General features: G+C 34.3%; 1 protein-coding gene across 5 annotated transcripts; it reads right to left on the bottom strand.

The window, feature by feature from the left end:
• Positions 1-635: 635 nt before the first annotated feature.
• LOC126709186 (protein LPA3-like) lies at positions 636-8,684 on the bottom strand. 5 transcript variants are annotated; one of them, XR_007649332.1, is made up of 11 exons: positions 8,374-8,683; positions 7,791-7,838; positions 7,661-7,700; positions 7,419-7,519; positions 4,514-4,706; positions 4,344-4,442; positions 3,664-3,781; positions 3,330-3,458; positions 1,581-1,638; positions 1,330-1,465; positions 636-1,051 (listed from the first exon to the last, which is right to left on the bottom strand). XR_007649332.1 is itself a non-coding variant. In XM_050409310.1 (9 exons), exons 1-8 carry the CDS (start codon positions 8,623-8,625, stop codon positions 3,338-3,340), a joined length of 972 nt encoding a protein of 323 aa, XP_050265267.1. In that variant the 5' UTR covers positions 8,626-8,684; the 3' UTR covers positions 1,905-2,487; positions 3,330-3,337. The 5 variants fall into 5 exon arrangements, 1 of the variants encoding a protein (XP_050265267.1); XR_007649331.1 differs by having other exon boundaries at positions 636-958; XR_007649333.1 differs by lacking the exon at positions 636-1,051 and adding an exon at positions 1,828-1,892 and having other exon boundaries at positions 1,124-1,465; positions 8,374-8,684.
• Between the last annotated feature and the right edge of the window lie 4,008 nt (positions 8,685-12,692).

Here is a 12,692-nt window from a genome sequence, read left to right as displayed (position 1 = left end):
ACGACGATCATAGATCACCTAACCCAATCCACATCAATGAAGGTAGATAGGTGAAGAGGACCAGGATTAATGAGGATGCCAAGATCAAGGGAACCTTGAGGTAATCAAAAAATTATATTTGGCTACAATGGAATGAAACATAAGGGACTGCATGAATTAACAAACTTAGTTAACAGCAAAGACAATATCTGTCTAGTGAAGGTTAATTATTGAAGAGTTCCGATGAGAAGATGATAGGATGCAGGATCAGATAAGGGAGAGCCATTTGATTTGTTAGGTCAGTGGAGGGAATGCAGGGTTTATTGCAGGGTTTAGAATGAGACATGTTATGTTGAATAAAAAGGTTATTGGCATATTTTGATTGATGACCAAACAGACCATTAGTATAGTGGGTTTGGAGACCAAGGAAGGAATGAAGTGCACTAAGGTCCTTAAGCTCAAAGATAAACCCCAAGTTCTGAATTAAGGAAGTGAGGTAGGATGAATCATTGCTTGTAAGAATGATATCATCAACGTAAAGGAGTAGTAAGAAAATTGAAGAGTAGTGATGATAGATCATAAGAGAAGGATTTGCACTTAAGGCATGAATGCCCAAGTGTAAAAGATAAGAGTAGCCTGTTTGAAACCATAGAGACTTGTGCAATCGAAAAAACTTGATATGGGTGAGTAGAATCCACAAAACCAGTGAGTTGTGTCACAGACTTCTTCCTTTAGAATGCATTGTAAGAAAGCATTCTTGACATCTAATTGGTGAAGAGACCATTTGAATTGGAATACAATAGAGAGAATGAACCAAATTGTGGTACGTTTAATTACAAGACTAAAGGTCTCATGAGTCATGACTCTCATCCAAATCAAGGTCTTGTTGTTGATGAAAGCCTTTAGCCACCAATCTGGCTTTGTATCGACCTCTGTTTCCATCAAGGTGACGTTTGAGTTTGACGAAAGCCTTTAGCCACTGCATGAGTTAACAATTGATAGATGGATTGAGACATATGAATCCTTTTGAGCATGGGCAAAACCAAGAAAGACACAAGCCTCATTTAGTAATCTGCAATATGAACTTGTTAGGATCAAAGAATTCTAGGTACTCCATTTATACTGTCATTTGAAACAAGCCTCATTTCTCAAACGGGATGGCAGTTGATTAGAAAAAGCATCTTTCATCGCACATCATTTAGTAATACTACTGAATTAATAAAATATCACGTAAGAACTTAAAAATTATAAGAAATATCAGTATCTAACGATATTGTTTTTCTTCATATGTTAATATCAAAATATCACTAATACATTTGGTATTTACATTTAAAAGCCATTGAGCAATACCAGCTTCTGTTCTCCTAGATTTTCTGCCCATGCTTTCTCATAAATAATACACAGAAGAATGATGTAGCTGGAAGGTGATTTGATCCTCTTGGAAAACACCCTGTACAAGTAGTCCGAGCACTCTGTGCCCCCATATCTTGCAGCGACCAAGATGTTCAATTCAAATTAAAATTGAATGCTTAAATTAACTTAGCTGAGAAAAGAAGAAACATGACTGCTAAAACTTGCATATGTCAGTCTGCATGGTGTACCTTAGCTTTTGTCTCAATAACTAGATATTAATTGAAAAGACTTGCTGAGTTCAAAAAACTGCACATAAATCAAAAGATTGAAATGAATGAATATTCAGTTGGATCAGGAAAACACATGTACAACACGCCTCCAAGACAAAACATGCAGACAGAAAGTTCATTATTCAGGAGCTAATGGAGATAAATTTAAGGGACAATAGAAAAATGTCATAGTACCATAGAGTAACCCAAATACTAAGAAAATTACCAAACGGGAAATTTATTTCAAGACACTGGCCAGTAGATTGCTCCACAAAATTTTATCTAAGAAACCTATGAAATCAAAGCATTTGATCATGAAGCTTAGAAACACACATAAATAAAAGATGGTATGTGATCTTCAAGAAAATTCCTTCCCTGACTGTGCAGCTGCAGCTAGTGTTTTCATATTGATATGGGCAAAACTTAGATATAATGCCTTAGCTATTGTTCCTTAGGAACCCCTTTTAAAATTCACCCACCTATCTATTTAAATAATAGATATAGCAGAGCGTTAACACCGTCTAGTTCTTTTCTTCTCTTAAGAAAATAAAACTCATTTAGAAAAACCACATAGCCCCAATGTCTTCCAACTTCTCACTATCAATCTTCTCATACTTCTTTTGGAGAATCACAACCCAGAGGAGTGACGAAGTCCACTGTCCAGTGTGAGGCAGTGGACAAGTATCTGTATATGAATCATGTTGAAGTCCTAGAAGCAAAATCTCCTCGACATTGCTATAAAACCCATTGAATCATTTGTCTTAAACTCATATTCTTCTTCATCGTTGCTTTAGGAAATGGTGGCATAAGGATCGGGGTATATAATACGAATTTTCATCATAGATTTTTTCTTCAATTGCGGTCAGGCATGTTGAGTCAAACCCCCCTAAAAATCCCAAAGGAAATGAATTAAAATCTGAAAACAGGAACCCTAAAACCCAGATTGAGAAAAACAACAATGTTTTCTTTGATTAGTCCCTGAGTACTAACTACAAAAAATGTCCAGCACCAAAAAAGAAATATTTTTGTTGTTTCGCCGACTTCAGCTAAAGCTGCCAACTCTTTCACAGTCTCTTGCATCCAGAAATCAATCAAACACAATGGTTCATTTCCTTTCTTTATGTTCACTTTGCTCTGGTTTGCATAAACAGCATGTGTTTTGAATAAACATTAATGCTGAGTCTCGCATTTTGAAATGTGGAGCTTCATGAGCCCAACATTGAAGAGATTGTAATCAACTTTAAAGTTTAAAACTCTTGCGTGCCCAACAAATCCAGCCTGCAAAGTTTCTAGATTCATTTCACAAGCCAGAACTTGACAAAAATCAGCTTTGGGCGGGGTCTGTGGCGAAAGTTGTTCCCATTTCTTGAGATTGATTTAGAAGTGTGAGATTGGGGATTTTGGGTGAGAACTGAGAAATTGGAAGAGGATGGGATTCAAAGATTTTCTAAATGGGCTTTAATGTCTAACAAAAAAAAGAAAGAAAGAACCATATGGTGTTAAATGGCTGTTAGCTTTTTTATTTAAGTAGACAGGTGGCTAAAATTTAAAAGAGGAACCTAAAGAACAGAAACTAAGATACTATATATAAGTTTTGTCCTATTAATATTAGTAATTTTTAAGAATTTATTTTCTGTTAAATTGACAGGTCAAACATATAAAAGGAGCATGGAATTTCTTGACTACTAATGTATAATAAACTGAACTTGCTCAAAGAATAGGTTGTACCAGACGTCTCAAGCTGAGATTAGAATATCCAAGGCAACTTCCTTGAGGGATGGCATAACTTCCTGCTGATGTAGACATATATATTTACTCCCCACTTTTCTTAGGACCTTCCAGGGACCAGGGTAGCACCTAAAGAAACATTTTAAAAAATAAAATAAAATAGAAAGTAATGTTCAATGCAGCAGTAAAATAGTACTACCCACAATTTTTTTTTTTTTTTTTTAAGTGTTGAAAGCACTAAAAAATAGCAAATTTTTTTTTCTTGACAAGTAAAAGAAAATAGAAATTCTACTATATAAAACCATGTAATTTGCAGTGATTGGCATTACAAGACCTGAAAAGGATTCCTCCATTGCGTCCCTTGAAATTGTGAATGTAATATACAGTCTCCATCATAGGCAGGAGGGTCTTGGAAAGTTTGGCCAGCTTCGGGTAGAAGAAAGATGGATAATCTTAATTCATTCAAGGACATTGTTGTGTGAGTAGATCTTAAATCACAATTTAATACTGCAGATGCTAACAAAAAGTCTACATCATGGGCACTGGGCACAAGGTTTGGAAGTTTGGCCAGCTCAGGACAAAGCAATTAATTCTTCGAGAACAATTGTTGTCTGAGTAGAGTAAAAAGGCACTACAGAATCCAGCAGGTGGACCAACTTGCTTCTTATAATTCATTTGCAAGTTGAAACACTATACAACTTAATCAACTCTTCATTATGAATCTTTTTATATTTTGGGACAAATCACCAATAAGTTCCAGTGGGCACAACTATGTGAATTTTCAACCAAAAGGAAAATCTTTATTTTTCACTTCCAAGTGGTGCTTTTGAAGAGGAATGGAAGAATGCCAATCATGGACAATTAGTAAATTGAGTGCTTATTACTTTAGTAAAACCCAATATAATGGTGTGTATCGAGAAACTTTTACCTAGCACCTAACTTGAGCAAATAACTGAGTACTCTAAATTCAAGATCAAGTATATAAAAGAAAAAAGTAAATTTGACGTAGGATACATCCAGATCTTATACGGTCAAGTTCTCCATTAAAAATAATCAGTTTTCTGGCTGTGTTCTCAACAGCTTCTTTGTACAGCTCTTCTACCACAAGCATTTCTGAAATGCAAGAGAATACCAGACATAAAAATTCTGGGGTGATATAAAAAAGTTGGGATATTTGAAGCTACCATTGACATTGAAATATGGATAGGCAACCAAGAACAGTTCATCCTCTGGCTTCACTCGATCTGCCATTTTCACCTTTTCGGAAAAACCAAAATCCTCAAAAAATGATGGCTTCGTCAAATAGTCCAACTTAAAGGAGGCTCCTCCAAAGGCTGATTGTCTTGCAAATTGAACTTCACTGGCCTCTGGGAAGAACTGAAAATTTTTATGTAAAGGTTTGTATAAATAAATTAGCTGTTAGAATTAAATACAGCTAATGAGACATAACAATATTGTGAAGTAGCATTTCAAGGATTCAAACCAATAACAGTTAAAGAAAAATAAATCAACAAGCACACATGCAGAACGCAAGAATTTATTTAGTTCAGCAATATGCCTATGTCCAAGGGTGGCAAAGAGGAGAAAGTCACCAAGTAATAGTAAGATTACAAATATGGCACAAGAACTCTTTCAAGAAATTCATAAGCCCATATATACCCAAAGACTTTCACAAAAGCACACTAACAAAGAAACCTAGGTGCCGCGGTTTGAAACTCTTTCCCACACAGCTTACAATAGACAAAGTATATTCAGAGGAAGCCATCCAAAGTCAACTAGGGTTAACAGAGAACTAAAGCCTTATTTGGTCACAGCTCTTTACTGATGCACAAAAGAAAGTTAGCATTTAATGGGATTTTAGCCCGTGTTACTAGTATGGTGCTTATGATGCATCTTAAATTAAAGTCACATATTATAAACTATGAAATAATAAAATGATAATAAATTTAGATAACAGACAAAAGCAAAAGAGAATTTTTAATAAGACAAAAGATTGCAACTAGTGTAAGTAACTACACATTAATCAATAAGGCCAACCTTATAAATAAATAAAATGCCTTGAAACCAATTGTCCAATCAAACTTTTGGCCCTTTCCATGGCTAAACCCCATCTGCAATGATGCTACTCCCCAGTCTTAATTTGATATTTGCAATCCTAAGGGTTGATCTTTAGGAAAAATATATAACAGCAATGTTTCCCTCTTCTCTTATTTATTTCTTTTGTTTCCTATATTTTCATCATTCCTATACTGAAAGAGATCCAAAAAACTATTTTGGAATTCTTAAGGAAAAATGTAGATTCAATAATATATATCATTTTATTAAAGTTAGCCAGTCACTAAATGTTGAATCAGATGCAATTAATAAAATTTTTGACCAATTTAACATTAAAAAAAAAAAAAAAAACTGTGGCAAAGAAATAGAGGAGGGAAAGTAAAAGAGCAGAAAAAAGGAGGAAAAAGACCCCAATATGAGCTTCCAGTAAACTAATTAATTAACAGTACCATTTGATAGCATATCTCCAAAAGTTAAAAACATTTTAAGTTGGTTTCCCAATAACTATTCAATGTTTGTGTAAAGATTCCATGTATCATCTTTGTCACTACCATGATCCCAAAAGGTAGCAACTGCACCAAAAACTGTCATACCGCTCTTTTAGCACTTGATCTGTTGTCAAAGCTTTCAAATCCCAAAACATATTCTTGGTAACTTTACCAAATTACTTGCACGTACAATCTTTTTCATTTTTCTTTCTCTTTTGGGTTGCAGAACAATGTTAGAAGTATCACTTCCCCACACAAAACCATACCTATGGAGCCCCTCACAAAGGAAATGTCTGTAGCAACGCAATGGACATGGAAGCTCTCAATGTCTCATCCTCTCCTAATTCCACAGTATCACATAGAACTGAAAAATATTTCAACATGAAATTCTATTGCTGCCAATTTCAAAGAAGACTATGAGAGAACTAAGATGGGACAAATTTAACTCACATCCAAACCTCTACACATCTAATGGTGATGTTGAAACAAGTTGACAAAAATAAGAAAAGGAAAATATCCTTTCACACTAGTTTACATCTAGGAAGCACAAACACTTCATTTAGAGTGCTGTACACATGTCGTACCTGTGTCATACTGGTGTCGTACTGGTTGTTTCATGTTATAATTTTTCATAAATTGCTTGTGTCACCGTGTCGTATCCATACCTGTGTCTGTGTTCGTGATTCATTTCATTGGTTTACATTCATTATTTCACACACATCTATAATTGATGTGAGAATGTCCACATTTTAATATATAAAAGTGGATGTGCAATAACCAATGTGAAAAAACTGACATGAGAGAATAAAAGCCCAATAAGAAAATGGCTAGAATATGAAATGTTGTTGTGACTGTCACACAGGAATAAAATATACTAGTTAATTAAGATCATATGTTGAAGCATCCATAATTACTGCCATTTCACAAACCCCCTTGCATCTGCAAGCTTTGCCATAGATTGGTCTAGTATCAATAAAAACAGTCCAACTAACCGAGGATATGAGTCAAATAAACTATGCAGAGAACATTACAGTTGGATTTCATTGATTCACAATTCTCGAGAAAACATTTAGATAAAGCTACAGAATATACTTCGTTTACAGTTAGATTTAGATCTTTATCATATCTATAGTCATTAGTTTACTCCTTATCGTTCCTCAATTTATATAATTACTTACTTGTTAATATAAAAACTGCAATAGAATCCATCGTAAATAAGTTCAAAAACGCTATAATTCATGTTAGAAGCAATTAACAGATCAGAGAATATATAATTTTCAATTACATATCATTTTACAATATGAAAAGTAGTCTCTTTATCAGTTATGGGAAGCATACATAGCTTTTGAAATATTGATCAATGAGTTCAAACAGAAGACACAGAGCTGGTCAAAGAAAATAGCATCTTCTCTAATATGTAATTGAAAGGATTTTAAGGTCCGGTTTAATGACTCCCATATCTTGTACTTATTTTCAGAATAATGTGAAGCATTGATTCACCACAAATGACAAAGTAGAGAGTACTGATCTAAACGAAGAAGCTTACGATTCTGGTGCGTGTGGCTTTCTCTGGATTTATGAAGCTGTCACAAAATTCACGAATCAATTGCATACTTCCAGTCATTTCTATTCCTCCTTCCCCATCACCTGACACATACGAGTTACATAGAGTTATTGGCAATATAAGATGATGGGAATATATGAGTTACATAGAGTTATAGGCAATATATGAGTTATATATATATATATATATATATATATATATAACACAAGGCAATTGGAGGGAACCTGGTACAGATTCAAGTCCGGCAGTTGGAAATTCAATCTCCTGTAATAGATACTTTTTTGGTCACAACCCACAATTGACCTCGTAGCTTTCATTTTTCAGTCAAATGGAAATTACCCAGTACTAACTCACCATCAACTGTCTGTTATCCTTTAAAGCCAATTCAGTTGCTTTTCTGGCCTGTCCATTGTTAAATAGCCCAAAAAGATAAAATTTTAGTAATGCAATAGCAACTAAGGAAAGATGATTCATTCAAACAAATCCTAATCAATTAATTGAAGATTCCAAGAGGTTCCATTTGAGTTTTCATTGTACTTCCATTTTTCATCTAAGTTTGATTCATCCATTATCATCAAGTGCTACTTGGTTAAATTTATAGGTAGAATTGGCACATCATCATTCATCTCCCACCTCATATTAAAAAGGAAACTATTTGATCCACAACAAAGTTTTTCCCTGAAACACCAATCTTCAAAAATAAAAATAAAAAATTCCCTCCCTCGTATACAACTATTCATGATGAAAAAGAAGCCTGATACTACGTACAGCTAAAATACGATCAAATGGGTACATGCAAAAAATGCAACACAACGACAAAAACAACAAATATACACCCAAATTTGAAACTTGAACCAAAAAGCTTATTTTTATTATTATTATTATTATTATTATTATCACACACCAAAAGTTATGAATAACTTCAAAAGAAGCTTACTTGTTGAAGAAGCTCAAAATAATCACTAGGGAATGGCACATCAACGTCAACTGAGGCACTGCTATCCCCAGAAACCGAGTTAGTGACTAGTCTGAGTCTGAGACTATTAGTTTTAGACGCAGTGACTCTTTGAAGACCAATTTGCCCATCATTGTTTATTCCGCACGTACTTACATTTGGATTTGGTGGTGGAAGAGAAGGAAAAGCAATCGGAACCTTGGAAACAAATGCAGTTGTGGTTACGGATAACATTTTTTAACCTCTGTTATGTGTGACGCACGAGCCACAGAGTGGGGTAGTACGCTTATAAATGCCTTGAACACTATTTGTTCCAAGATCGTGTGATAAAACGAAATGAAATATAACGCTCAATTTGTTTCCGCAATTTTTAGAAAATTCTTAAAAATATTTTCTATAAAACTATCTTATTTTTTTACGTTGGACTGCAACTTTAAATAAGTTAAAAAACAGTATTTTAACTTCTCTTATTTAACTTATTATGATATAAAATTGTTTTCTAAAAAAATTTAATGGAAAACAATCGCTAAAAATAAATCATACTTTTTCTGTTAATCAAAAATAGTTTTCCTTTAACTCATTTTTTCTTATACTACCAAACAGTGAAAAACATGAAAAAATTATCTTTACACAAAATTTTCCATTGAAACAAATAAAGCATAAATAAATAAAACTAACTTCATCACACATAAAGGAAATTTTAAGTGAAAAAAATTAAACTTTTTTTTTTTTTTTGAGTTTAATATAATTTTTCAATTTGAATTTATCTATTGTTAATGAGATTACACATAAAGGAAATTTTAAGAAACTAAAATTTAGAATTTGAAAATGAGTAAACTACTGAGTTTAGTGTATGCTAGTTTTTAGGAAAAAATATATTAAACGTGCGTGAGATATATCTATACTACTATTTAAGGAGTTCCCTTTGTTTTTCTATCTATACTATGTAGTATGTACTATTTAAGAGGCTTCTCCTATACTATGTAGTATGTACTATTTAAGAGGCTTCTCTTGTCTGAGATCCTCTTTTTTTTTTTTCTTTTTTGTTTTTGTTTAAAAATGCCTCTATATCCCTATGTTTGAGTAGAGATAAAATTAAAGAATAATTCGGTAAAAATACAACTTTAACTCCTACTAAAATATTGCCTAAAAAATAGGATCACTCTTCTACTGATTTTCAAATTACTTTATCCACTTACTAGTCTTTAAACACGCGCTCACACGTATACTCAGAGGCTCTTCTATTTTTTGGGTAAAGATTCATCATTTGAATCTATTATAATTTGAGATTACTACATTTTCTAATCATAAAATACCTAGGAGTGTGATGAATATTATGCATTTGTGGATGAAATATTTTTTTCATCACACCTCTAGGTATTTTATGATTAGAAAATGTAGTAATCTCAAATTATAATGGATTCAAATTATTAACCTTTGTCGGGGGCGAAAAAGTTTTTTCTTCCGACAAATGAGATTTGTGTTGGGTTGGGAGTCTAAAACGAAACTCGACGATGGACTCAAGGTACGGCCCAAAGGCTATTGGTGAAGATCCAAAGAATTCACTTTATTTTATACCTTGGGCTTAGGTTGAGACTGACAAGAATGACCCATAAACAATTCCTATAGCAGACACGTCAACATGATTAAAAAGCATAATGCAAGAAATAGTCCAGCAGTAAAATATTTCTACAATAAAATAGCTTAGTGGTAAAATGTCCCAACAGTAAAGTAAGACAAAACAGAATAAACCTCCAACTATTAGCTATTTCACAGATTAAGGAAAGTATCCACATTTTCAAACTCATAATCCATTGGCTCTAGAGAAGAGTCTTCTAACACAATAATATGAGAGAAAAATTCTATAGTGATAGTTACATAATAACATTCAATAGTAAATGAGTAAATGAATATTATGAGCTCTACTATAATAAATAATTAGGAAAACTTAGTGTGAGACGAAGGGAAAGAGAGAGAGATTCCAGCTAGCGTAGCAAGATCATTATGGTGCCAAGGTATGCTCATGGATCTGGTATGAGTAGTGAGTAATGAGGGACATCTCAGGTAGTATGAGTAGTGAGAGAGAATGTTTAGTGAAACTGTTGGGACTTTTTGCTGGGGACGGGTAAAGCTTATAAGTAGAGAAGTGAGAGGTGTTTGTGAGCTATAGGCTTAAGAGCCCAGTTTCTAAGTTTAAAACTAAGAAGTCAGAGACTCAGAACCTCACTAAGAGCTTTTAGAGAATTAAGAAAAAGAGATTAGGGAAGTTTTTCAGAGAGTTCTTCCTTATTTTTGTGTTTCTTCGTCCGTCCCTCCTCCGAAGTGTTGGTGGAGAGTTTCTATTTATAGTTGAGTTTTAGGGGGTGATTAGCGAATAATTTCTGCTAAATCAGTCTCAATCTTCAAAAGATCTTTAGAGAATCGTTCCTAGGATTTGGACCAAGAATGGTAAGCTCAGCTTTTAGAATGTTCTTACTGTTTTGGGTAATAATAGTTGTGGTTTCAACTTGGTATTAAATACTGATTTGTCCTCAGCTAATGGGATTAAGGCATATATTAGGCTAATGATCTTGGTTTTGCTGCTACTAGAATCAGAGCTCCTAGGGCAGATTGTATCGCCCCAAGCTAGGTGTCAATCTTGGAGCCTTATGCTGGGAACTCTGCTGGGATCCTTTTGGTGCCCTCCAAACCACATTGTCCTAAGTTTTCCCATTTGGGTTCATGTGCTTGGTCCATGAACCAGAAAATACACATTTTTTGCATGATAATGAACTGATTTCAAGTTGTTCCAAAAACTTTCATGGCCTGATTATGGCTGCCCTTAGTCCTTGATCGAATGGGTTAGAGAAGGAAGGAGATATAGCTGGCTGAAGCTTCTCAGTTTTTTGTCATGTCACCTCAGCTTTATGTCACATGAGAAATGATGAAAATGAACTTAGGAAGGAAGGGTTTAACCCCTACTGAACACATGTCCCTCTTCTGATCTAATTGGACAAGCTGGAACTGATGGTGATGGGCTCCAACTGTCAGGTTGTGCTGAGACTTGACTGGTCAGCTCACATGAGCTTCAACTGCTGGGATCTGTATATGAGTTGGGCTGGCTCAGCTGGACTTTGTAGTTGAGCTTATTTGGGCTTGGTCATCCCTACAAAAATGAATGGTTTTGCCATAGGTAATATATATGAACTTTTGTAGTTAGTTGATTGTGGAAAAATAAGCATAGTTCCCATACATTTTGTGAAAGAAATATTTTTGAGAGATGAGTAATCTATATTTCCCATGAGTTAGGGACTTTAGTATATATTTTGCCAAGAAATAATTTTGGGTTTTGAGTATAATGTAATTGTTTTGGCCAAAATAGATTTGAGCTTTATAAAATAGGTGCCAAATTAGTATTTGGGCTTTATAAAATAGGTGCCAAAATAATATTTGGACTTTATAAAATAGGCGCCAAATTGGTATTTGGGCTTTGTAAAATAGTGCCAAAATAATATTTGGGCATTGTAAAATAGTGCCAAAATAATATTTGGGCATTGTAAAATAGTGCCAAAATAGCATTTGGGCTTTGTAAAATTTTGTGAAAATATTGTCGTGTAGCAACGGGCTTTAAGAGGTGCCGTGTGGCAACAGGTTTTAGAGGCGCTGTGAAGCAACGGGCTTTTAGAGGTGCCGTGTAGTAACAGGCTTTTAGAGGTGCTGTATAGCAACAGGCTTTGGAGGTGTCGTGTAGCAACGGGTTTTTAGAGGTGTTGTGTAGCAAAGGGCTTTAGAGGTGACGTGTAGCAATGAGCTTTTACAGGTGCCGTGTAGCAACGGGCTTTTAACAGGTGCTGTGTAGCAATGAGCTTTATGAAAGAGTTTTGTTGGGCCTTTTGGATTTTTCCCACAAGGTAAATGATTTTGGGCTTTTTTTTGGATATAGTATAATTTTGCGGTCCAATTTTGGTAACAATATGATAGGTATTTTTCTGAAAACCCAAGTTGGATAATATGTGGGTAATATGTGTGAGAGGGCCTAAGATAATTTATGAGGCTTATATATGGAATATTTGTGGAAAATATTTATGTGGGCTCAAAATAGTTTATGGGCTTGTGTGGGTATATATTTTTGTGAGTGGACTAATGAAATTAGGGCCCAAAAATTTGTACCTTAACAACCTTTACTCAAAAAATAGAAGAGCCTCTGAGTACATGCATGAGTGCATGCTCAGAGGCTAGTTTAATTGGGGTAAATTTGGAACTGATTAAGTTTGAAATGAAAGTAATTGAAGTTTATTAATATTAACTAGCTTGTAACCCAA

Source organism: Quercus robur, chromosome 12, assembly GCF_932294415.1.
Source record: "Quercus robur chromosome 12, dhQueRobu3.1, whole genome shotgun sequence".
Taxonomy (NCBI): Eukaryota; Viridiplantae; Streptophyta; class Magnoliopsida; order Fagales; family Fagaceae; genus Quercus; species Quercus robur.
The sequence above is the reverse complement of the archived record's forward strand: the minus strand, read 5'-3'. Positions and strand labels throughout refer to the sequence as shown.